The following is a 27,432-nucleotide window of genomic DNA, read 5'->3' as shown; positions in this document are numbered from 1 at the left end:
TCGTTGTTTTTATGAAACCCTTTAAAACTCCCGATTGAACTCTTCAGTCAGCTCGATATGGACGACGTGGGAAGCTTTTTTGGGACTTGATGTGGTACGAAAATGCCACTGGTGAGGTAAGAAAACGCGAATATAGTTCTCACATTTTTTTTCATTGGTCCATTTCTTTCTAATGCATGTACTAGATAGTGACAAACAATTGAGCGAATACTCGAATAACGAACTGTTATTCTGTGAACGAATATCTTAATGAGGTCTAAAGCACATAGGCGGATCATCAAAGTCATCCGTGTCGTTGTCCAGAACAGGTGTGGTAATTTTGAGTGGATCTATTGTTTTTTTCATGTGGTTTCATAGTTTCAAGTTTATCAGTAATAAACAACAGCCAGTATTGAACAGAGGGATACTACTTTTTGTAACTGTAGAAATAAATAGTTGGTATGTCGTCCGATATTATTATGCACAATATAATATAGCTACAGTAGGTCCGTTGGATCTTTGCACATTGTCATCATTCGAATTATAGGAAATAAATCAAAAAATGTGAGCCAAACTTAAGTCGCGTCGGTTATAAGAATTAGAAAATGGCTAATATTACAATGGACGTTTTTATACTTCTCTTTTCTTTCATTTATTGCATTTTGAAAACTTGATATACATTTATGAACGTGATTTTCCAATTTTTGGAAACCTACATGTTGCCCAATAAGATCTACATTAATAGACCAACCAAGTTGGTAAAAATAAGAATTTTTTCGTCACACCTGTATAGACTGATTTGCAGTTGAAATGTATATATGCCACGATGTAATATACTCAAGATGAAGCCTATGAATAAATACTTGCGTACAAGGTAACTAATAACAATGGCTGACTCTTGTTTCCGGAATGTTAGTGGTGTATGAAAAAAATGTCCATATATCGTCGGCTGTATGCAGTAGTGGCACAACACAAAAACCGGTAATTTTTCAAAACAGGGGTTTAAAGTTTGTGTGACAATAATTTTGTCTTATTTGTTTTATTACATGGATTGGGATTTTCAATAAATTTTGGTTTATTTGGGAGAGCGTTAGGTAGCCTTTAATGAATTGTAACAGACTTTCAAATTCAACCCTTATTTTGAGTTATGCCAATATTGCACATCAACATTTTGTCTTTCAAGACTAATTAAAGCAAAGACAAGACTGGCATTTTTTTTGTTATTCCTGTCAACTGAAATAAAGGTTCAATAAGAATACTACAAGTAACTTGAATGAGAAAATATGTTTATTAAAAACAATAAGAAGAACGAAATATAAAAGTATATATTAATAATACATAATAGGAAAAATTATGATTAACAATGGTTTAAATGTCGGTAGAAATCAGCTGAATTGGTGGAACACTCTTTGTTTTCATGAAGGCTAGTAAGGTCTTTTTTCTTTTCATTTCATGGCAGGCTGTCAGTGTAAAACTTTTCTAATTCTATAATATCCATGCTTTCTAAACATTTTCTTGGTGGTAACATACTTTTTTAATTTTGTATAACCTTATTTTAGGCATTTTCTTATTATTTCGTCATTAATAATATTAAATATGTAAAACAAGGTTCAATTTGTCTTCCTTGCCAAATTCAAAATTTGCTCCCATAGATACTCACACAGCTGGTAAATGGTATTCTAGAAAAAACCTTCAGTGATAACCCAGTCGCCAGCGCTCGTTCCACAGCCATATCCGACGCCTAAATGTTTCGGCAGAAACCTAAGGCTGGTATAGATAACACAACCTTTCTTTTGGAATATCAGTTATCTCGGCTCTTTGTGTGTCATCTTTCTCGAGAAAAATAAAATCTAAACATTTTAGTAATTTCAGAAAGTTATGGAGTCTTCTAAGTACGAGAATTTCTTGTTTTTTTTCGTAATTTCTTAGTTTTCTTCTTTGTAAGAGTGGTATAGATAAAACTGAATCTTTCTTCTGGAATATCAGTTATCTCGACTTTTATAGTTCCTTATCTTAGACGCAATTTTCTTATTATTTCGTCATCAATAGTATTAAATAAAACAAGGTTCAATTTGTCTTCCTTACCAGATTCAAAATTTGCTCCCATAGATACCCACACAGCTGGTAAATGGTATTCTAGAAAAAACCTTCAGTGATAACCCAGTCGCCGGCGCTCGTTCCACAGCGATATCCGACGCCTAAATGTTTCAGCAGAAACTGAAGGGTGGTATAGATAACACTGAATCTTTTTTCTGGCATATCAGTTATCTCGGCTCTTTGTGTAGCGTCTTTCCCGAGAAAAATAATATCTTCTAAACATTTTAGGAATTTCAGAAAGTTAACCTGAGTTTGGTTAATTTTTCTATGCAAACAAGATAAAATGTCACTGAGCAGCACTGGTTCCGACTAAAACATGGCTGATTCCGTCTGCGCGAACGAGATGCGTGTACGTATTTTTTAAGAAGAGTGGGCATTCGGATTGTTTATTATTCTGTTGTTTATTTGGTCTTGGACTCTTTTAAACCAAAAATCTCAATCAAAACTAAATGCCAGATATTCAATCAGATATCCAGTCAAAAACGTTCATATCTCCGCACAATGACGGATCATTTCGACGAACTGATATTAAATAGATTTTAAAATGAAATACATTCAGTCTTACAAAATCCCACACATTTATATACATTATACAATTATTTCTATTTCAAAGACAGAATAGGTAGAAGTAACCAAATTTCAATGTCAAAAAAATTACTCTGTCCACATTTGTCAAACAAACCCATAATAATATTGATAAAAAAATATTCCAATTTCTGTAATAACTTTCCCCGAAAGCAAATATTTGTTTTTAGTGTTATATATTAATGTCTTCTAAATCAATATTTAATTCTAGCGCCGCAGATTGACACTCTATACTGTGCTGCCACGAACGACAATTTAAAAAACTACTACAGTTATCATTCTGTTCTGTTTGTTGATATCAAACGAGAACTATGTTTTATCTCTTTCAGCACCTCTCCCCTTTCATATATCTTTTTCAGTTTTTCGACAATGACAAAGAATGCCATAATGTTTATTAGATTTGATTCAAGGTCAGTGGCCCAAGTACTAAAAGTTGTTATTAACTTTTGTATAAAAAAATTAATTTTGAAAGTAATAATGTAACGTTGGTTTTTAATGGAACAACAAAATTTTTTGGTGGAGTAAATACTCACTAATTAGGTAATTATTACACGATCACAGTATTGCTTAATTTGTTTATATACATGTGTAGATTTGACACTAATGCTAATATTTGTCATAACAATTCTATATTTTATTCTAAATTCCAGATATTATTCGGTGTTTACGATTAAAGTGTTTTAAAAACAAGTCGTTTTTATTTATTGACAGTAGTCTTTAGTTGTCATTATTAAATAGTTCCCGGGGGGTTCATTACTATGAATACAATGAAGTAAACATTGCAGTTTATCCTACTCCCTCTTTTTTCAGTACGTTATGGAGGATAGTTTAAGCGTAAAATCTACTGAATCGGTAGCCACTAGCGAGGAATTTGATTTTATTGGCGATAAACCTGGTGTTTCCAAAACTCCCACCTTAGATTTTCAGGTAAGTTTTTCCTGGCTTTATTATAGCCATTATTGGTTCTTTATTTGACAATAGTTTTAATAGCATAATAAACATTAAAATTCTTCTTCCCACCTTAGTTTTAAAATTATTGTAGGTATATGGTTTACATGTTATTTTGTACTCACAGAGTTGAAAGGGCATTAACTACAAAAGTTGTTATGTCATCCTCTGGTTGGTACCTTCTGCCTCTTTATAAATTGTCTGGCCACAAGTGTTGTGTTGTGTGATGCATTAAGTTTGTATAATATTAATGAGAAGATCAGTTTGATCTTTTTTATTGGTTTGTTTTGTCTTTTCTTCAACTGCTAATCAACCATAAATATTTATCTTCAACAGATTTATCTATTCAAAACAATCCAAGTCCACAAACCACAGTCATATATAAAATTTTGAGAATGATATCTGAAGTGGAAATTGAAATGTCAAAATATGCATTTTAACTGAACTTGTGGTTAATTCTTATTAAAAATAGTAAATATTTTTTATGGGTCTGTAGTAACCATAGACTAGGACTAGAAAGAGCAAAGAGAGGAACTGGTTTCTATATTAAAAGCTTCTAAACATTTCACAAATGTAGGAAATTAACGATGGAGAAGTAACTTGTTGAAATAATTCATTATATTCCTTTGATGTATATCTTTACAGTTGTTTTTGCAGATTAGAGTGGTTTTTTTACATCAATGCAGATTTTTGTTTTGAACTCTTTTTTTTTCAATGTTTGTATTTTGAGAACGATTTCCGAAGTGGAAATTGAAACTTCAATAAACATATTTTAACCTTTAATTGTGGCTTATTCCCATTTAAATAGTAATTGATATTGATGCTTGTAGATGAATTTTATGAACATAGAAAACAAATATTAGTTATTTATAAAGGTCACCAAATTTTGATTGCAGATTTTTCAATTGATCTAATTAATAAATGGCAATTTCAAAACAATCTTGTGAAGAAAATTGTGTGGTTGCTTAAAGCATTCAAGAAAACTTAATTTTTATTATAGTATTGAAAAAATTGAAATTATTTATATTTTTATCAATTTTTGAGTAGTTCTTATCATTTTTTAAAACTTAAATGTCAATAAGACAATAGTGTATACATTGTGTCCATCGAAAAAAGAAATTTATCTGTGAAAAACAGTTTAAATGATATTTAAACTATTTGATGAACTGCTTTGAAAATTTTACCACATTGTTCACACTATATGACCAAACTTTTCACACAGTAGCAGGTTGTAGATTGAGGTTTTACAATGGTTACCAAGATTTATTGAAAATTGAAAATTTTTAATTATTTTTTCTTTATTTAGAAGACAGGTATATTTAATTTTATTTTAGACCCTTTTGTTTTTTACTGATAAGCAAACATACTAACACACAAACTTAATTTTTCAAACTATAATTTAGATCAGGGAAATAATTAAAAAAAAAAAGGCAATTTTGGGATCAGGATTAAAGATACCATTAAAAGTAAGTATTTGAAATACAATTTCAAAATTTTGTCCTAAAAAACACCAAAAAGGTCAAAATGGCATATTCTAAAAGTTGTAAAATTAAGTTGTTGCTTTTTAAATTGCAAAGTAACGCAAAATTGTTAATAATTTATAAATCTTGTAAAAATCAACCTACACCTTTGATATGTATCAACAATATATCTGGCAAAGGGCAGATGATTTTGAGGTTGAGGATGATGTTGTTGACCCCTATTTGGCACCATTAAACTTTTGTATGATGTGGTTTGTGATTCAATAGTCTCTTGTCAATATATACCTGCATTTTCCTATTTGCTAGTCTGTTACCTGTTGTACAAAGGTTTTCTTGATAAAATTGTACTACATAACCTTCACAATCATGGGAAAATATGAATGAAATCATAATAAAATGTTTTATAATTACAGTCCCGTTAAATAATAGCTACATCTTGCATAATCATTAAACTTGGATATTGTAATTGAATGTTTTAGAACGGAGACCTAAATGAATTAACAAAAGCATTGAAAGAAGTTTTACAAGAACCAGACTCTGTAATGAGCACCACTGAAAGTGAAGAGAAAAAAATTGGACAGAGTACATTCTATGGCAAACCAGTACAACTAGGAATGGACCCATTAAGTCAAGGACAGTTCTCTCCAATTGACCATTCAGACTCTACTAGGATAGATTCTGGCAGTGAGGAAGAATGTAGTAGTATGTTATTTCAATATTTACCATTATTATTAATTTATTTGACGCTTTAGGTTCTTGAGTGAAAGTCATTAATGAAGCTTTGTCTTTTATAATATTGAGTTATATTTATAAAAGTTTCAGATGTTGATCAAGATTGTACGATATTCTCGGGAGTAACATATCTGGGTGCAGCTGCGATAAATGCCCCCAAATCTGAGGGAGAAATCCAACGGAATATGACAATTTTGAATGAGCAAAGTGTGGAACAAGGGATTAAAGTTGCTGTGTCTGTGCCGTCATCCTCTCAGGGACTTGTTGTGTAAGTTATTATACTCTTTATTCATTTTTAAAATTTTACTATTAGAACTGATAAAAATGTTATTACTATACAGTTGTATTGGTAGATTTGTTTTAAAAGTAAATATCAAATGCTAGTTTGTTTTTTACACAAAAAATTGAATACAAGTAATTTCAAACAAATTATTTTTTGTCCCCTTATACTTAATCTTAGGTAACCCTGCCAAGAAATAGAAGAAATCCAAAAGCTGCACCAAACACTGTTACCGCCAGTACAGTGTTGCCAAACTATAAAAGCAAAAACAGAACTCTCAAAACATTAAGAATAAGCATAACACAGAAGCTTAAGAACCTTTGAAAAGGACACAATTGTGAAGTGATGATTTGCAACAATAACATTTATTATAAGTTGTAGATGAAGGAAAATGTGAAAACAATACAATTTAAATTGTTTTAATAAGAAATATGACCTCCCTGGAAACTTTAACTTATGAAACTTTGAAAAGGACATAATTGTGAAGTGTTAATTTAAAAAAACAACATTTAATGAGTTATAGACAAGAAAATGGGGGAAAATACAATTTAACTTGTTTTAATATCCTTGCATGGTTATATGGGAAGCCACCTTGGAAGGAAATAGGTTGTCTTATTTTTGTTTTACAGTTTTTTTTTAATAGTTGTGTTCTTAATCAGTTTTTTGTTGTGCAATATACTTTACAAAGTCTAACTTTTGCAATAATTCACAGACCTTCAATCGCATTAAGATCAAATGAGTGTCCTGACCATTGTGGAATGATATGTTTTTGTGCTTGAAATATTTCATGGACATATGACACTGAACTGAATTTTGTTGAAAACTTTTCTCAGTTTATTTCTAGCAATTTACTAATATCTTTATAAGAAAGACACCTTCAGATCGTCTTCTTTAACAGTTATTAAACTATTTATCCAATATGAGTTATCTGTAAGTTTTTTTTTGTCACTCGTCACACTCTAACAAAACCAGATTGTTTTCTTTGTACCAGAAAATGGATCTCATCTAAAAACGCCACTTTTCTCTCATATTTAAGAGTCCAGCTCAGATATTTTTGCCAAAAATGTATCGTTTTTGCAGTCACAGTAACTTTTTGCAGTCTAAAATTGTTCATCTAACTTTTTTTATACAGCTGAGTCATGTGCAATAACTCTAGCATGTACTAGGTCTTGCTGAAGATCTTCGCTTGTTTTCCTAAGGTATAATTTACTTTCCATTGAAAAAGCTTCATATTTGGCTGCTGCCTTCCTTCTTTTTTTCATATTTCCCTTTTTATATTCTCCTCTGTGCCACTTTTTTGGTTCAAAATATTGTTTGTAGTGTCTAAAGCAACAGTACAAATCTTGGAAATAGCAATATCAATCTTAGTGCGCTTTTTGGTACACATCTGTACCAAATGTGCCGAATCTGTGCGCTTTTTTACTCACTGACACTGTCAAATATGATGTGTTCACATTAATTCACGCAATACTGTAAATATAAAAATGTTTTCAGTAAATTTAGTGTTTCTTACTAATGTTTTTTTTTTCCAGATTATATGATGCATTAAGCAATTCGGTAATATCCCGATATGAGATACATCGTATTCTGTTCTACGCGCGCGGACCAGCCGACAGTCCAGAGGCAAGTTGCTTCGCTTTTACGTGGTCCCACGGAGAGACCCAAGAATCAGCCATTTTTCAGTGCCACGTGTTCAGATGCGACATAGGAGAGGCAGTTTCGCGCGTTTCCTCTTGTTTCGCAAAAGGTAAGTGAAAAACATTTCATTAGACTAGATAATTTGGATGGGGTCATCACATACTTACAGTTTGAAATATTGACTTATCGGGTCTGATCGATATGTTTTCGCACAGCAGAAGCTTACAACGAAAATGAAAACATATGGAATTTAAGATAATTAAAGAGAGAAAATACCTTTTAAAAAAGGAAATGTTGATCGATAACTATTTTTATGTTACACGATGGATTTTATGCAACGATGGAGAGTGAAAAAAGTGATGAACTTTATGAACCACTTGTTGCTATTGGCGAACAGGAAGTAGACGATGAGCTGCTCTACAGCTTCGTCGATGCGTGGAATCCTCTCATAATATAAGTTACCCTCAAGAAAAAAATAGACAAATGTAGTAGCTGCCATAAAACTGAGCCTTGGGTTACTCCCAATATAAACAAAAGCCATAAATTAATAACTTCTCTAGTGACCTTATCAATATTTTTTTAAGTGCTATTGATTTAATGATCAATTACATCACATACTCTAAATAAGAAATATCAAATTTAAATGACCACAAAGAAACCAACAGCATATATTTATTTAACTAGAATTTCCCAGAAAATATATTAAGTATGTAGAATGTTAGATTGAGCTTGAATTTCTTTAATATTTCTCTCCTGATATTCGTCGGCGAAATCTTTCATAAAACGCTGAACTGTTAATAAGTTCCAGAACCTATTTATCACAATGAGCACAACAAATAATTGTCCGTCCTATAAATCAACAAAGAAATAATTCAGTGGCGATAAAAACGTGCAGCCGAACAAAGAAATAGCCATTATCTTTTGGTGTTTGGAATTCATAAAATTATCAAAGAGTAATAAATCAAATCCTTACTGTTTTGCTGCAGACATAATCAAATCCAACAGCTATTAAACTTTGAATAGCTTTTAATGTAACTTGATATCTCGTACGTGTGTTTTGATACAAACCCTTTTTTAATAAAGATAAAGTTTATGTGCAACATATTGTTATGCTACGGGGGTTGTTCTAGATTTTCTAACGACAATGTGATGTTTGAAGTAATTTGTTGGTCGTTTGAGGATCTTATAAAAACGCAGTTATGTGTATATTTAATAAATTGTATGCATCGAAATGATGCATTGAATAAAAAATTTTTAAATCACGCTCCTTTCGAATAAGAACATAGCTTAGATGAAGCTATGGTATCATATTTTGGAAGGCATCCCACGAAACAATTTATACGAAACCAACGAAACAAACCCATTCCTTGGGGTTATAAGCTTTGGATAGGTACTCTTCGTCTAGGTTATATTGTATGGTTTACGCCGTATCAAGGCAACTCAGTGCAAATGCCAGCCTCATACAATGATAACTTCTCATCCATGCTCTACTAAATGAGTTAAAAACTAGAGGTCTTTTCGGTACAGGTACAATAAGGGACAATAGAACTAAAATGTCCCCTATTCGCTCTAACAGCTATGAAAAAAAAAGGAAAGGGGAACTTACGATTACAGTATAGTGTCGTTACAATTGCATCAAACTTTTGTTCAGTAAAACCACAACACCTAGTCAAACGGTTTTCCCATAAAGAGAAGAGACACATTTTTGTTTCTCAACCAAATATGATAGAGCAATACAATTCTTTTATGGGTGGCGTAGACCGCTGTGACCAAAACATTAGTCTTTACCGGATCTCTATAAGAGGGCAAAAATGGTATTTTCCTTTAATAGTACATGGAATTGACATGGCTATTCAACACGCGTGGCAATTGGACCGGAAAGACGGAGGAAGCAAAAAAAACGAGGCCAAACAAGACGGAATCCCAACACGGTCTTACATTCAAGATATGATGGTATGATCCATTTAATTGTTTATCAAGAAAAACAATCTCGTTGCGGACTTTGCAAAAAAAGGTTTAATTTTTGTGCGAAAAATGTAAAATACCCCCTAAACAATGTTTTAAGAATTTCCATACTTTGTAATTATTTTTGTATTAATAAAATTTTACTTTCTAATATATATTGCTTCTGACAGCTGTCCTTTTAAAAGAACATGACATATTTTGACAGCTAATGCAAAAATAAGTAAAAGTATTTAAAGTACTTAAATTTCCTTTAAGTAAAGATAAAATTAAAAAAAAATAGTTTCAGTAATATGTGGGTTAAAATTGTTGAAAATATAAGTTTATAAACAATAATTTTGCAATAAATAATAATTGTTTTTTTTTTGAGATTATTATTGCTTTCAATTAACTTTATAAGAGGTTATCGATACTAAGAAACTCTTTTTATTAACGTTACATTGGAGTCCATCTATTCAAGAAAATCTTAGGCCTTATCTGTCACTGTAAAACGTGGATACATAAAATACAACAATTTTTATAAAAATACAATAAAAAAAGAATTTTTTTAAATTAACTTATCGAACAGCCCTCGTATTTAAGGACTACGTATAGTAAACACTACTTCTATATTGTAACACGTAGTTTTTTTAAACAGCTTTTCAAAGAGTGCCCAGATCCGTGAGTACAATGAGTAGTTCCATAACGTCTGGTGGTGACATTATGACCGGCTCTATTACCACGAATTCCGAAGCCAGGATATTGATGTATGTTTTCGAGGTTAATCTAGAAATAAAAGAAGATGATGGCAAGGTAAATACATTAAATTATCTTAAATTATTATTTATGAAAGTTACAAATTACTGAATTCTTATTGAAAAAATGTACGAAAACTAAAAAATAAATTTCTTATTTATTATTTAATTTAATATGAACAAATCACTCACTTTTTCAATGTTGTATTTGTTGAATTAATAACTAGTGGAGTAGTAATAAATTTCTGTTGTTTCTTAGGGTTCTTATTCGGCGGTAGGCAAGGATAAGAACGGATTTAGGCTGAAGGCGAACGTAGGAAAACAGCTGTGTCTAAGCATTCGGCAGGTATCGGATAATGGACCTCATTTGTTCATCGAGCGTTGTTTTGGAGTACTAGTGGCTGCCGGAAGACACGTCAAACATTCTGACATGAGACTGTTAGAAATGGTAAGAATATAACGCATGTTTACATTTGTTTGTCAACATTTACTACATTTTTATATTTTTTATGGCTTCTGTCAGCATATCTTTACATTTTTTAATTCGTCTATCAAAGGTATTTTTGTTCTGAAAATATTTTTTTACGTTTTTGTTTCTATTCTTCAAACGTTTTTAACTTTTCCTATCTCCCCCCAACATTCTACACATTTATGTATTTTTTAATTCGTCTATCAACAATTGTTGTAAAAACAACCTGTATAATATTGTAATAGTATAGTTATTTTATCAAATTGTGCGCTCAGGTCGTCAGCTATCGTGTTAACGTGTGTGCGACTGATTCCCTACATCAGGGACCCGTCCTCCCCTCGTTATATAACTTAGGACAGACAGTGCTAATTTGCCTCTCGGCAAGTAAAGACGGGCTGGGGTGTGATCCCGAAAAGTGCGTGGTGCGTAAGTGATAAATGCGCTTGTAACCCCGGTGTTTTTTGTTAAACGTATATCAGTTTGTTTCTCTCAATTCTATATATCTCTGTTACTGCCTCCCAGCACTGTAAAGCTAATGATATTTCTATAACTCTTTTTAGTATTACCAGAATTGCGATAATTATCAATGTTGAATTAGCCCTTAAGTTCACTATAAATAAATCGAAGGAAAAATACATTTTAATTGTTTTATTGCTTCAGTGGTCCTTAATAAATATTCTGAAGCAATTAGGTGTTCAAATACGCCTCTCTTAAATGTGGATAGTTTGGCAACAAAGTTTACCCTTTCCAACAATTATAACATTTCTTTTCGCTTTGTCAATATTTTTGGTTTGTTTTTTATACCCTTCAACATTTTTTTCCCATTTTTTTTTATATCCTTTAATATTTGTCCTTTTTTTTAATCTTCTGCTAGTATTTCTACATTTTTATATTTTGTAAATCCTAATACTAACAAGTTTAACAAATTTTTTTGCTGTCAACATTTTTTGCATCCTCTAGTAGCATTTTTTCCACATTTTTATATTTTATAATTCGTCTACTGTCTTCTTTAACTATTTTTTTGCTCTTCAACTTTCTTTCACATGAAAGACATTGACTGATATTTTTATAATTTTAAATTTGTTAAACATGTATGAACATGTTTGACCACTTTTTTTGTTTTCAAAAAGTTCAAAAGAAGTTTTTTTCATTGCTCAAATAATTAATGAAGTTTTAATAAGCTTACAGCACATGCGTTGGATATTTAAACGTCATTAGGATGACTTGCCTATGAGTTAAATATAATTTTAAATGACACACAATGTTTTTCGTTAATTCTAATAATATTAGTTCAATTATAAAAGCTTAACCCAAACGAAAATCCTTGTTTCATTGTTTAAAATTGTATTTAAACATTTTAAATTAGTTTCCCAATTGAAATGTCTTGCCCAACTTTTACTTTATCTGATTAGTGATAATCAGAAATCATAATGATTAGAATCATATTAATGAATGAGATAAATTGAAACTTTTTTCACCAAATTTGCTTAGAATCTTGAATCTGAGCAGTTTGCGGGGTGTTAGTAAAAGAAGCTATTTTTGCCGGTATTTTCAGTACTATAATAGCAATTATTCTCTTTCAGCAAGAACAGACTGCTTCCGGAGCAGCTGCATCACACGAGCGAAACTGTACGTTGATATCTGCGGACTGGGATCCAACGGAAGACAATTTTGAGCTACTGAATACCGAAACCCCGAAAGATTTCAAACAGTTTATGACCGTGGCCGTTGATTTGGTCATTAGAGGCATACAGGAACCGGTGAGATTTTTAATCGAGACTCCTGTCCGAGTGCATTCCCAGGGGGAGAGGACTTTTTGGTATTTCCAAAGGAAAAGTCTGGTTCAGCAGTTTTTCTTAAACTTAAAAGAGGTAAGTACCATTATAATATCATTTGAATTTCAAAAATGTTTGTCCTATTTCTGCTTTTTAAATTGAAACGAAGTTATATGTTTACTGGCAAACTGGAAACTTCTTAAGATGTTAAGTGCTCCTTCCTGCGCTTTTTTACAGTGATGAGTGCGTTAACACCTTGCAAAATAACGCAAAAGATGGAAGACATATTAAGTTGTGAGATAGTACGAGATAAAGCTAGTTCTTATACCTGAGTTGACTTCCGTCATAATTAATGATATATATATACCCGGTATTTAGGCGGCACACGCCCTTCCGGTAGGGATCTATGGAGGAGTATCACCGAGCCGCAAGCCCTTATCTCTTGCCGTACTGCTCCACCATAGGCCGATCAGATATCAGCATATTCTAGACTAAGCCGCAGATTCATTTTAGAATTTTAAACTGCTGCGTTAGCCTTTTTGTTTTCTGTCACCGAGCTGGGGATCGAACTGACATCTCTCGCAGTGAAGCGAAGGAGAAGCCAGCCGCCCAGCCCGCTTGGCTATCCGATCGATCATAATTAATGATGCTAGTAAAAAATAATAATTAATGATGCTAGTAAAAAAACATTAATTAGTAGCCATTTTAATTATAAATCAAACTAATAATAAAAATAACTCAACAAGAATAAAGTAAGTAAGTTCTGGAGCCAAGATATTCTTCTTCTTCCTGGTCCCCTCTTTCCGTAGACCTTTCCCTGTAATATAAGTTGCAGCAGGTTATATCTATGATCGTTTCGCATTATATGTCAAGGATATTCTAGCTTGCGCTGTTTCACTGTGGATATAATTTCACATGTTTTATCCATCCGACGTAGAACCTCAATGTTTGTTATTCGGTCCACCCAGGAGATCCTCAGTATCCGTCTATAACACCACATCTCAAACGCCCTGAGTTTTCCCATGGATGACTCGGTTAGTGTCCATGATTCAACCCCATAGAGCAGCACTGTAAACACGTAGCATCTCAATAAACGGATTTTCGTTTTTAAGGGTAGGTCGTGGCTCTTAAATATCTTGCTCATTCTGACAAATGCTGACCTGGCTTTTTCAATTCTTTGTTTTATCTCAACTGAGTGGTCCCATTGGTTGTTTATGGTGGTTCCTAAATAGTAGTAACGGGGCACTTGGAGTATTTGTTGTTGATCTACCAGAAATTGACCAGGTGGAATATGCTTCTTACTGATGGCCATGCACTTTGTTTTCTTGATGTTAAAATCAAGCTCGTATTCTTGATTGATTCTCCACTATTGCGTTACTAGTGTCTGTAAACCTTCTAAACTGTCTGCAAAGAGGATGGTGTCGTCTGCATATCTGATGTTATTCAGGCGCTCACCATTTATGAGAAAACCCTCTTCGATATGCTCTAAGGCCTGACTCATGACGTTCATGACGTGTTCCGAATAGACGTTAAATAATAGGGGAGAGAGTATGCAGCCCTGTCGTACTCCTCTCTTTATTCCAACTTCTTCTGTTAGTTGGTCTTTCATCCGAATGGTTGCTGATTGGTTGTAGTGTATGTTCTTGATTACTCGAAGGTCTTTGTTATCCAGATCAGTTGCCTTTAGTATATCCATGAGCTTATCGTGCTTGATTCTGTCGAAAGCTTTCTGGTAGTCGACAAAGCATACATAAATATCGCAGTTGACGTCTCTGCACCTTTGAAATAATACCTGAACCGCGAACAAGGCTTCTCTTGTACCTAATGCATCCCTGAATCCAATCTGCGTTCGTGAGCTCATGTGGCTCAATGCACTGATAATACGATGCTCTTATTTCTTTTAGGTATAGCAATAAATGTAGATTTTAACCAGCTCTCTGGGATTTTTCCCGAGTCATAGATTTTATTGAACGTTGTCGTAAGTCATTTTACTCCTTCGTCTCCCATGATTTTTAGAAATTCGGAATGAAAGTTTTCGGGCACTGGTGCTTTGCCTGCTTTGGTAGCTTTAATTGCGGCTTCGACTTCGTCTTGAGTGATTGGTGGTCCTGTGTCGTATTCCATAATTATCTGGTTAGGTTAGGTCCTTAAAATAACCGGCCCTGGCCTACTACTCCACAGAATCAACACAAGAGCAAAATAATTTAATATGACGAGCTCAACTCAGGAATCCAAAACAATAGTAATCTTATAATTATGGAAATAATTAAAAGTGAGAGGTTGATTGTAAGAACGATGAATTAAACTATATAAATTAATTCGACGACGGAATGAAACTTTAATAAAGTAAATACGTCCCTGGAAAATATACAGATAATCAACATCCACCCAGTATCAAATCTACATAAGTCTGTTATCTTGACAACAATAAACAATTCGATCTCTAATCAATTTCATTCAAATAAATATTTCTCTTGATGGAATTATTTTAAGTGGTGATGTTATAAATTGTCGAACGTCAAACATCCCGTAACATTTTTATCATATTTGTTATGTAATTTTTTGTAAATAAAAACATTTTTCGGTAATTTTTTAATACGATATGACTGGTTGACAAGAAAAAATGACGTTGTTGTTGTGGATTTTAATTAAAGTAGAAAAATACCATGTTTACATTAAATTAACAACTGTAGGAGGGTGATTGATAATGTTATGATATATTTTTTTCTTAATAGTAACAACACGATCAGTTATTATGAAGTTTTTTTTAAAAATAATCGACTGTCATTTAAAAATCACTTCATTACTTGATCAGACACAAGAATTATCAATAAATTTTAAGGAAATACGGATACAAAACTTTTAAAATTTGATAACGAGAAATTATTTATATTACAGTGAACTTCTGGTAATCCGACTCCCCTCTAGTCCGTCGTCTCGTATAATCATTTGAACAATGACAAATATTTTTCACAATTTGTAACTTCTTCCGCCACGCCATGATTTTTCCTCGACAAGATTGTGCAGATTGTGGTCTGTTGAAGGCTGAGTTCTTGGGAGCGACGTGAAATCGACTGCCTCGATTTCTCCTGTACGCTCTCATGGACAGCAGCGATGTTTTCGGCAGATCTTACGTATCGTCGACGCACGGTGTAGGTTGATTGTTTTCTAAATCAGTGCACTTAAATTTATCCAAAACACGCGACCGTAAAATGTTCGAAACGCGCGGCATATTCTAAGAACAAAACACCCATTTTGAAAAAACAATTTTGTTATTTGCGTACAATGTATTATTGTACGCTTCATCGATCCATAGTGATTTGACAAAACAGCTTGATTAAATGACAGCTAATTTGACAGATGAAGCCTTTGAAAAATACATAAAAATTTTTCATGTATCATTGTCCAATGAATTTTCGATAGTGGTGAGAGCTGAGAAGAAATCGTCACTTGTGCCTGTTGTGAAAGCGTAGGAGGGTAGTATAATAAGAGATTTTCTTACTTCGCTCAATGTGTCTGGAATTGGCAGTTGTTCTTCGTTTTTGTCCTCCTCCTCATCTTCTTCTTAAGGTGCCCTCTCCATTACTGAAGGTTGGCTATAACTACACCAAATTGCTCTCTATCTTGAGCTGTTCTTAGTATCGAAGTGTCCTTGCCTGTCTAGTCTCTTACATTTTTTAGACAGGAGCATTTTCTTCTTGCTGGACCTCTTCTTTCTTCCACTTTCCTTTCCATTATCAGTCGTAGGAAGTTGTATTTTTCTCCTCCGTAAATATGTCCTAGATAGCTTGTTTTTCTGCTTTGTAGTATGCATTGAAGTAGTCATGTTTTTTTAGTAATTCTCTCAGTTCGTCAAATCTGCTGATTATCTATTCTTTTTTGGATTTCCTGATTTTGCTTCGGATGGTTTTCTAGGTTTCTGTGTATTCTTTTTTTTTTTCTTGCGTTGTTTTGTTGTATGTTCTCTACCGATTCTCCTCCTCATCTAGAAGTGAAAAATCCAACAGTTCAGTCCAACATGAACATAATCCCCAAATGTTAACTCTCCATGATTAGGTAGAAATCCTCATCTTGAATCAGAATTTGTAATTTTTGACGGTTTTGATGACTGTTTTACGTTTTCGATTTGCGTTCTGAAGCAGTTGTTATACGTGGTGGTAGGGTTGACATTTTTCCAGGCCTTGATCATGATATTAGCGGTCAAAACGGTTATGTTCTCCTTTTCACCAGTTTCAATGCTATCTAGCATTGATACAATTTCTCTAGCTTAAAAATTTTTTTTGAACATTTTAAAACCAAGCCTTGGCCTAAAAAATCTATTTTCACGTGGTCTAATGGTGGTGGGTTATTATACACGGTGCAGATAGTCCAAAATAAGTATAATTATACGTTTTTTCTTTTTTGTGTCACTGTGTCTCTTACGATTTGACGTAAAATTTTTAAGAAAATAATATAATTCAAAATTGTGAACTGTCGATTTCTATGTAAATGTTTTTTATCGTTCTTGTCGTTCATTCGAAATGGCCTGTTACAGCCCTGCATTTAGTTATTCCATACACTCAAAAATATCGACAACTTTGAATAAGTCTACTGATATAGCAAAAAATACGTTATCATACTAATAACTTTAAATTTAATCGTTGTGTTAGTTATTTCCTTGACAGTTGTGTGAATGGTTTTGTTTTTAAATTGTCGTTTCACAATGGAAATAGGTGAAAATTATTCAAACTTTGGTGTTGGACCAATATATTACGTCACGGGTAAGTTATATTTTAAAACAAAATATTCAGTATTGAACTTACAGTTATCAACATCAAACAAAATGCTATTTTTGACTTTAGTAAAGACTTTTCACGAGGATTTAAAGTTTGTTTTATGTCAACATGTTTTCTCCAGATAAGTTGTTGGATCTTGGGAATTTGTTTGTAATCTCAAACGAGATTTGAGATTTGATGGACAAAAGAAGTGTTTAGGATGACTTCATCTTCTTCTACGGCCCAAATTGAGCCTTGGCCTACTTGATTTTTTGCCTCCACCCTTGCTTGTCTGTGGCTGAGCTTCTCCATACACGGACTCCTAAAAGGGCTTGTGCGTCGCTGTTTATTGTGTCTTCCCAGCGCTTTCTTGGCTTTCCAACCGGTCTCTTTGCCTGCATTCTAGCATTCAGTGCTCTTTTTGGTAGCCTATCCTCTCCCATTCTTATCATATGTCCGACCCATTGCAATCTTTGTATTCTAAGTTTAGGATGACTATGGCGTCCTTTTTATCAGCGGGAAAAATGCCTAGATTTTGATGTTATTGAAGATTTGTCAATGCTTTTCTCTCGGATTGATTAATGTTTGAGGAAGTAAATTGGTGATGGCTTCTTCAGTTTGGTAGATCATTGTCTCAACTGGAATGTGACATGGGATAACAGAGTAACTGAAACCTTTATTTTAAATGTTGAACAGCAGTAGAAATAGTAGAAATGGAAGTGTCAGAAAAATACTGAACCACTGGGGTAGGTTTCAAAGCGGCAGTATTGGGAGTTTGTTGGGTGATTAGATGTGCTAATTTGCATTAGTTCGAGTGGTAAATTTAGGGGCTGTGAAGATTTAAAAATATTGTAATTTTATTACTTAATATTTTAATGGAAACATTTATTTTCGATAATAAATTTTGTGATTATTACATTCTTTTTTCTGTTTATTATCTACTTCCTGTAATTCATCTCAGTATTATGACATCCTCTGCTTCTAATAGCCTTTAGTCTGTGGTTGGATAGAGTATTGTTTATGATGCATACTTACTGGCTTTATAAATAGTTGATTTTATGGCATTGTATGCAAAATTTGTTCCAAAATTGTGCAGATTTACTCAAAAGGGTTATAACAGGTGACGAAACATGGGTTTATGGATATGACGTCAAAACTGAGCTTTAATCGTCCCAGTAGAGGCATTCTAGTTTGTAACGATATATATTTTGCCTAACTCAGGGTAAGATCATGGGGTAGAAAATTGGGGACAGAAACTATGGGGGTGAAAATAGGGCAAGCAAAACAAATCGATACGTATGCGAACGGCACTCAGGGGGTTGTTGGAGAGCTGGGGTCGTGGATAAGTGAACAAAAAGGGTGTCAGATTGGGGTATCTACACAAAAAAATGAAACAAAGGGGTTACTTACACAAATCTCCTGGGCAACTGGGCAAATAAAACAACAAGGAAGGGCTTCTAGCTATTTTAAGGGAAGGACGCCGCTTCGAAGAATCCTAAACTTACTGGATTTAGGAACAATATCCTAAAATAAAAAACACATAAAGGGTTAGGAGATTTTCTAAATAAAAACAAACAAAATAGATCAGAGAAACAAATCAAAACGTTTATTTTTGTCTCATACAAACAGTTATCAAACATATAAATGGCACAAAAAATATACTATATAAATAGTTGCCAAATACAGAATAAAAAAAACTTACATGTGTCCATTTACAAACTCCAGTGGTTGAAGATACTACAAAAACTTACAAATGTTATCGCACAGAGATTAACCTTTTTTTTAAACAAACAAAACAAATAAATATCGAAAAAAATAAAGCTAGCTGTCATATGTTAACATTAAATTTTAAAAAAACAATTAAAATGACAGCTAAGTTAAACCATAAAATTTACAATTTATTAATTATTACAAATCCTTTTAAATTTAAAATGAAAGCAATTATTGTTTATCAAAAATAATGTCTATTCATTTTGGAAAAATTAAAATGTTAATTGTTACCTTAATTTCACTTATTTTGCACTTAACTTTAAAAAAAAAACTTGTTAAACATCTATGGAACATCTATCTGGACATATTCTCCAACAGGGACAAAACAACCATTTCCATACTCAGGGACGAACAATCAAGAGATGTAAAATTAGGATCGGTGGAGGAAGCAAGCTGACGACGGAAAAATTTCTTCAGTGCCGGTGTACTGCACAAATCTTACGATGATTACTCTGTTCTAATCTGCCATTATGCAAAGAGTATTATCAATCACCTTAACCGGTCTTAAGACATAACACAAAAAAATTGAATCGACTCGCGATTCAAAATCGCCCAAACATCTCTCTACTCTGAAGTTTCTTGCTTGACTCCCTTCGTTAGATTTTACCAATTCAACCAAAATAAATTTCACTTTACGTCTCACAGCTAGTTTTTGTGGTCTATGAACCTAAACAAACAATCTACCCTTCTTGACCTCATTCTTAGCAACGAACCGACAAAAAAAACATTGAAATATTCCCAGTTTTATTACGTATTAGAAAAATTGTATTACCTGACTTGCAATATTATATTAGGGGACTCGAATGTAAACAAATCGTTTTCAACGAAAAAAACCACTTTTTTAAATTCGTCGAAATAACACATAACACGTATTATATTGATTTTAGTTTTAACCGGAATAATCTTCTACCTGAGAATGTAACAGAGACAAACACATCTATATTTTGAAACAACTGAATACAAAACTTAAAACAGAATTTTTACTATTATATAGATATTAAATATTAACAAATTTAAAACGCTACAAGTTCCGAAAGAACAAAAAAGGCTCGGCAAGTGCAACGTAAAGGTTATGCTCACTTTAAAATCATTTTTGCAAAATTTATTAGCAATTTATTTACAGTCTCAAAATTAAATACAATGTTATCTGTCATTAAAAATTATAAATACTGTTCGTGTAAAATCTAGTCAATAAATGCCTCTTCATGAACTTCATGAATGTCATGGTCCTCCATTCATATCTCGCAGAACCTTAATTTCTTTTCTCATTGTCGTGGAACTCCTGTACGTCGAAATTGACCCCTAGAGATCTACCATATAGACCACTTTGGGAATCTATTGTCTAGAACAACTATTTATACTTTTTCGAATCTGGGAACTGTCGACCCATTAATTTTAATTCCTATCTGTATTATTTGTTGAAGAAAAAAAAAATATTAATTGAGAATATTGTGCTCCCATAACACTTGCTTACCGCCTATAGCCGGCCCTGCTTGTACATGCAAAATCTTTCAGGAATTGTCACCGTGTATTCAAGACAAAAATTCCACTTATATATTCTAATGTCTAATTTATGTGTATAACAGCTGTTATCAACAAATAATTGGGACACACAATTTGATTTAAGACGAACGTTGCGTCAATATCTAGTTGTTTATATTTTCATTAGTGTGTAAAAACGAATAATTTTATCGTTAACATTCATGTGTTTACTTCAGTTCGTTTCCTTCGGAAATATCAGTTCATTAGTTAAAAAAAACCTGCCGGGAATAAAATTGTTTTTAATGTTCGCTGGTTTGTTAATTTATCTTTAAATTTAAATATTGCTATTACTACTATTTATATTTGTATATCATAATTATATGCCGAGTTTTTGAATAGTGGAAATATTTGTAGCATTGAATTTGAGTTGATATTTGAAACTGTGCCAGTGTGGAATAGTTTATGAAAAAAACTGAGTATAAAGTGAGTACAATTTTTGATTAACAATAAATCGTTTAATAAACAAAATAATAATCATCATCAGTGTTATAGTGACATCGACTATAGACGTAGATCTCCCCAATCTTTGTCTAATTTTTATTAATATTGTTGGATCGTATTGTAATTTTGCTTTCATTCCCTGGTGTTTTCAACCTCCTTGTCTTCTTCTTCCTCTTTATAAGCAATTCTGCTTATGTTCTACTTGTTCATTGGCGGATAAATACTTCTATGGAAGGTTGTCACTCCATCTTTTGCGCGATCGTCCGATACTTCTACCGATTGGTGACTTATCTCTTGCTATTTTGACGACACGGGTCTCCTCAATTCTGCTAATGTGGTTATTCCATTCTATTTTTCTATTTTGTGTCCATTCATTTATACACTGTAAGTTTACATTTTCTTCTAATCTCTTCACTTCTCTTTCGATCTCTACAGCCAGGTTACCACCGTTCTGATAGACTTTAAGATACAGCTCATAGAAACAGGATTATGCCTCGGAACAGAAATGAAATAATATGTCGTAATATAATATGTACCTTTTCGTAATATAAAAAGAAGGAACTGATGGATTATACTTCTACAGGCTAAAAACTGTATATAGTAAAAGGGTTTGATTTCACGTCTAGTACCTCTATATATTCGCTTATACATATTTCATTCTAACAGGAATCATCAAAGCGACTGGTACAGAAAATATCTGTATCTCAGATTCTGTATTCTTTATTGTTTTTGACCATACTTCTGGTGTAATTTGGGCCAGAGGCTCCTTCCAAACTGTCAAAGACCTTGCAGTAGAATTGCCATTTGTCCAACATGATCGGGGTAATACCGTTTACTTACTTCCCATATATTCTATCTACCTTATACATTGGTTCTGGTTTATTTCTATAAGCAATGAAATATTCAAAGCATATCCAGTTGCACCAATTTTATTAAAAACCTACCTCTGGGCCTGTTTAAGCAATTGAGGGTTTAACATTGTTTGTTCGTGCGCAATATTGTTATTTTCCAACCATACTTTTATTTCAGCTTTTTTTGCAATAGATATAGGAGCTTAATTAATCATTGTGCTATGATACGGAACATTATCCATTATAATAATTGATGGTTTCTCTAAATTATTCAAGAGCTGATGTTTAAACCATTTCAAAAAGTTATAACGATTTATTTCTCCATGGTAGTCAGTATTCTTTGTTTTTGACGAAAAAAAAAACAGTTCAGCTCCCTGAATAAATCCATTACAATTTCCTGCATGGAGAACGATGTATTTAAAAAAAGTTTAAATTACTAAATAAAATATATATCTAAAAAATACTTAAATTAACAAATATATAAATGAACTTTGATCAGATAAAAGGCATATATCGAGCACAGTTTAATTTAATCTTGCCCAAGTACTTTCGATCCCTAGATCATCTTCAGGGGCATTTCGTCAATTGCGGCCTATCCGACAAGAACAAAATGTCATAAACATATAAATATACATCACACTACACTACAAAAGGACAAACAAACACTTTAAAATTATTTAAGAAAGGCTGCATTACGTGTAGACACTACAAAAGGACAAACAAACACTTTAAAATTATTTAAGAAAGGCTACATTACGTGTAGAAGCCGGAGACAGAATGAATTTCTGTCTCCGGCTTCTACACGTAATGTAGCCTTTCTTAAATAATTTTAAAGTGTTTGTTTGTCCTTTTGTAGTGTAGTGTGATCTACATTTATATGTTTATGACATTTTGTTCTTGTCGGATAGGCCGCAATTGACGAAATGCCCCTGAAGATGATCTAGGGATCGAAAGTACTTGGGCAAGATTAAATTAAACTGTGCTCGATATATGCCTTTTATCTGATCAAAGTTCATTTATTCGAGCATTCAACCTTATATTTAAATATATAAATATTATGCAATTAGTTGTCTTGGGTATTATTGAAGGTAAAATGCTTCTTACATTTCTAGTATGTAAATGCTTCTTGTGTCGAGCGGCAGTATAATAATGAGTTTGAAAACGTAGCATAACTGCCCAAAACCAATACAATAAACATTCAATTTTTGTAAGTAAAAATAAGTATTGAGTATTTAATGATAATATAACATTTATTCAATAAGTAACTAACAAAAAATATAAACCATAATAATATGTAATGAATGTAGCTTTAATGCGATATTAAGAAAATAAGTCTGAAGTAAATGTTCAAAATGTCCACCTTCAACGTCTATACAAGTTTGTAACTGATATTCAAATGACCGAGCCACATTTCTTAACATTTGTAAGTCAATTTTATTAAAAGCTTCTCTTATTCTATTTTTCATATCATCTGGCGTTGTTGGAGGCTTCTGGTATACAAGGACCAAACAGTTGGTCCTCCTCTGCCTCTCCACCTCTCAGGAAAGCTATTATTTAGATGATTGTGAATAGGAGCAGTGTGATGAACTGGTGCAACGTCGTGTAAAAACCACATTCGTTGTCGAATATTAAGCGGTACATTTTGCAGTAGTATTGGCAAATGATTATTTAGAAAATCCAGATATGGCACAATTCACACGACCGTCAAAAAAATGTGGGTCAATCACATAATCGCCAACAATACCACCCCAAACATTTATATACCACCTAGTTTGACTATGAGTGTTACTAAAATAGGGATTGCTTGGTGCATAGTAATGAAAATTATGCCGAATAACCGTTCCATTTTTGTGAAATTTAGCCTAATCTTCAAAAAGCACATAATCGAAAAAAAAATTGGTCTCTTTGCACTTGCTGCCGAGACCATTGCCAAAAAGCTAATCTGCGTTAATAATTATCGACTGTCAATTCTTGATGTAACTATATGCGGTAAGGATGCAGTTTATGTTTACGAAAGATTTTTGCCGCCGACATCATATTCCTTTTCTTCACTTAGAACAGTTTTGGTTCTTTCATTTTTTTTTTTTCATATAAAACTGACCCGGGGCAAAAAAAAACGATTCATTAATTTTTCAAAATCCCTTGCGTTTGGCTTTCTTCGTTCAGGATATTAAGTAAGCAATTTCTCGAACTTTCTCGTAATACCCAAATCATATCTGTTAAATACTCTACAAAAAAATTATTTCCTTAAAAAGATAATGATATGAAAACTGTCATTTTTTCAAAGCCTACTATTTTACCTTTGTAACTGACACAAATGGCCTTTTACTTAACTGCGCGTCACAATCAGCAGTTAGGAATGTTTTATTAAACATTCCTGGCGTAGAATACTGTTGATATAACAATCTAAAATTTGTTACATCAATTTTAGATTGTTTTGCTTTCTGTATTGTGTGAGTTATTTATTGAATAAAAATAATCTTGTTTATTATTATACAAAACACATTATCTTGTAGGAATTTTAGGAATCTTGCATTTCATTAAGGAAATATGATATTTCCATAATATCACATTTGTTGATACATGCATTGTATATTTTTATGGCTTATGTTTTTTGTTAATTACTTTGAATAAAAATAATTTTGCTATATTATCACTCAATGTTGAAGAAAACTAAAAATATCTCGGAAAGTAATGAGTTTAGGTATAGGGAATGCTATATAAAAATGAAAGAGTATTATAAGTACAATATTTCAAAAAAATAAAATATAGGGTGATCCATTTAAAAAAATTGAGAAAATCGTAATTTTGTTTTGTAGTTTACCCTGTATACAAAGTTTTGTCAATGATTTCAATTAAACTTAATTTAAAAACTACAATATATTGTTTACTTTATTATATAAAATAAATAATTGTTTATGCATTACTTCTTTATATACATGGTGTTGATTTCATACAGATTTCAAAATAAAAATGGTCATAACTTGTTAAATACTCTGTATCGCAATGCAAAACCCAATACTATAAAAACAAGAATTATGAGAAGAATACAAATTTAAAAATTTGAAAAAATATACAGGATGTCCCATTTAAAAAATTGTAGTAGAACTCAACATATTTTCCTAGTTTGAAGAATAGCATTGCCTACATTATAGGAAAAAAGAAGTACTTGAGTATTAAAGAATAGTTATCTAATATCCCTTTTTATTTACTCCAACCTATCCATATTTGTATATATATATATATATATATATATATATATATATATATATGTGACACAATGCCACGAGACAGTACACAATGTTATCAATTGTTTTATTCGACATGATAAGGTAAAAAACTCAAATAAACATGTACGCATTCATGAATGTAATAATTAATTGGATTATTTTTATACAATTTAAATTAGCTGTTTTAAATATTGTTTAAGGTTGTCTCCGAGCTCAATGACGTCTATTACGAAGTGCTAAACATGGAAACATCCGGAGAATTGGATCGAAATCTTCTGAATCTGAATTTAAATCTGTCCAGTTTGATACATTCTCCAAGTATAACATCGATAGATACTCTTACGCCCAAAGAGGAATATTATTCAGGTAAGAATTGTTCTAAAGTAACAATGTTAGTCGGTTATATGGAAAAAGTCAGCTCAAGACCTACCCTACCTAGCCGGCCCGACAAATAATGTTCACCTTTTTGGAGTCTTTGTAAATCACACATGTAATTTCCATATATTTAAACTCTGGGAACTAATTTTAAGATATTTCCAGATGGCGATGAGCCTCTATTGAGCGGAACTGGTTCTGTGTCCAAGGACTGTTCTGTCGACGTATTAGAATCTTGGGCGGACATTCTACAAAAATGGAAATCGACCAATTTCAAACAGAGACCAAAACAGTTGTCGGCGCTGGTAAAATTGGGCGTTCCCGAGGCACTAAGAGGAGAGGTGTGGCAGAGATTAGCTGGAATCGACGAAAACTCGAACATGATGGAAAACTATCGATTGCTTATAACAAAGGTGAGCTAGTTTGTACCGTTTCGAATATAATTAGTTGGTTAAAGCAGGGCTTCCCAAACTTATTCGTACTTTGACGCCCTTGAGACTTTGCTAATTTTTTACAAGGCCCCCTCAAACCAACCCCCGATAATACTTACCAATTTTAGTACTAGCCTAGTAACAGGTTATAGTTATAACGAAAACATTATTTGAACATTTATATTTTTTATTAGAAATTAAGAACTAAATCAAAACATAGGCACAAAAATGAAAAAAGAATATTTATTGGCTGGTTAATGTGAGGGATGTGCTTGTTTTTTTGAGCGCAGCTTATGAAACCGGGGCTGCAGTTTGCAAATTGCCACTCACACTTCTTTTTCTAAGTTTATGTTTGACCTGTACTTGTTTTTAATCACTGCAACTGCAGAAAAGTCCGTTTTGCACAAGTACGAATTCGCAAATGGTAAGCAGCAGTGGTAATGGCATGATTTTCATGAGAAAGTGAACTCCAAAATTCAAACAGTTTGTCCTTGACGTATTGAAGCTTTAGGCTGGAATCGCAGAACAATTCTGTCAGTTCTTCTTCCTCTGTTGAAAGTGTCGATGGCGTGGATGACAGGAAAGAGTTTCTTTCAGTCATAATGCTCCATATCTTCGGGAAAATATTTCTCAAAGTGTTTGCTCAATGATAACATGTGTTGTGTAAACATATTTTTTAAAGAGAGATCAAGGATTTCTATCGATTTTTCTTGTAGAATACCTTGTAAAGCAGGGAAACACACAATTTCTTGATCTTCTAATTTTCTCTTCCATAAGAGCAACTTCTTCTTTCATAAGACTATTGTTTCCATGCAAAGACTTTAATTAAAGATCATTTAATTTGTTAAATATGTCACACAGGTATGCTAATTTTATTATAAACTCTTAATTAATAAAGTTTTGCGCATCATCGTGTGACTCTGTATGTACATTTCATCTAATTTACTTACCGTTGCACGTCATTATCATTGACACAGATCGAAGTTGACATAGTTGTCAAAGTATAAAAAAATCCTGAATCCATTTTAAATCAAATAGGTCGCATAATTATTGCAAAAGTGGATTATACAACAAAACAAATTAATATTTAATGTAAATAAATAGAAACAAAATAAAAGTTAAAAATAATCTTGTTAAAAACAATTTGAGCCGCTTGTATTCGTCGTATAAAGATGTAAAATGGAATACTTAAACAAAAACAACACTTTTTTCATTACTTATTAACATTAGTCAACACCGCAACTGTCAAATAAGTGTTACCAATTTATGCCAAAATATCACCTTCGTTCGATTACAGTTACAGTGTGTTCCGAACAAATGTTCTTCATGAAAACGCCATATAACCCATTTATACAAAT

At 32.5% G+C, this 27,432-nt stretch overlaps 1 protein-coding gene across 3 annotated transcripts in view; it reads left to right on the top strand.

Annotated features, from left to right (window-relative positions):
* The first annotated feature begins 3,042 nt into the window (after positions 1-3,042).
* The window catches only part of GAPcenA (GTPase activating protein and centrosome-associated), a 41,847-nt gene continuing 17,457 nt past the window's right edge, over positions 3,043-27,432 (top strand). For 2 of the 3 annotated variants that reach the window (XM_072530746.1, XM_072530744.1), the window contains exons 1-10: positions 3,043-3,201; positions 3,472-3,588; positions 5,570-5,792; positions 5,907-6,090; positions 7,635-7,849; positions 10,340-10,494; positions 10,696-10,884; positions 12,489-12,776; positions 25,469-25,634; positions 25,809-26,056. In XM_072530746.1, the coding sequence (XP_072386847.1) occupies positions 3,478-3,588; positions 5,570-5,792; positions 5,907-6,090; positions 7,635-7,849; positions 10,340-10,494; positions 10,696-10,884; positions 12,489-12,776; positions 25,469-25,634; positions 25,809-26,056 (1,779 nt within the window). In that variant the 5' untranslated portion in view covers positions 3,043-3,201; positions 3,472-3,477. The remainder of the gene's footprint in view (positions 3,202-3,471; positions 3,589-5,569; positions 5,793-5,906; positions 6,091-7,634; positions 7,850-10,339; positions 10,495-10,695; positions 10,885-12,488; positions 12,777-25,468; positions 25,635-25,808; positions 26,057-27,432) is intronic. The other variant, XM_072530745.1, reaches the window with a different exon arrangement.

The sequence above is a fragment of the Diabrotica undecimpunctata genome, chromosome 4, assembly GCF_040954645.1.
Source record: "Diabrotica undecimpunctata isolate CICGRU chromosome 4, icDiaUnde3, whole genome shotgun sequence".
Lineage (NCBI taxonomy): Eukaryota > Metazoa > Arthropoda > Insecta > Coleoptera > Chrysomelidae > Diabrotica > Diabrotica undecimpunctata.
The sequence above is the reverse complement of the archived record's forward strand: the minus strand, read 5'-3'. Positions and strand labels throughout refer to the sequence as shown.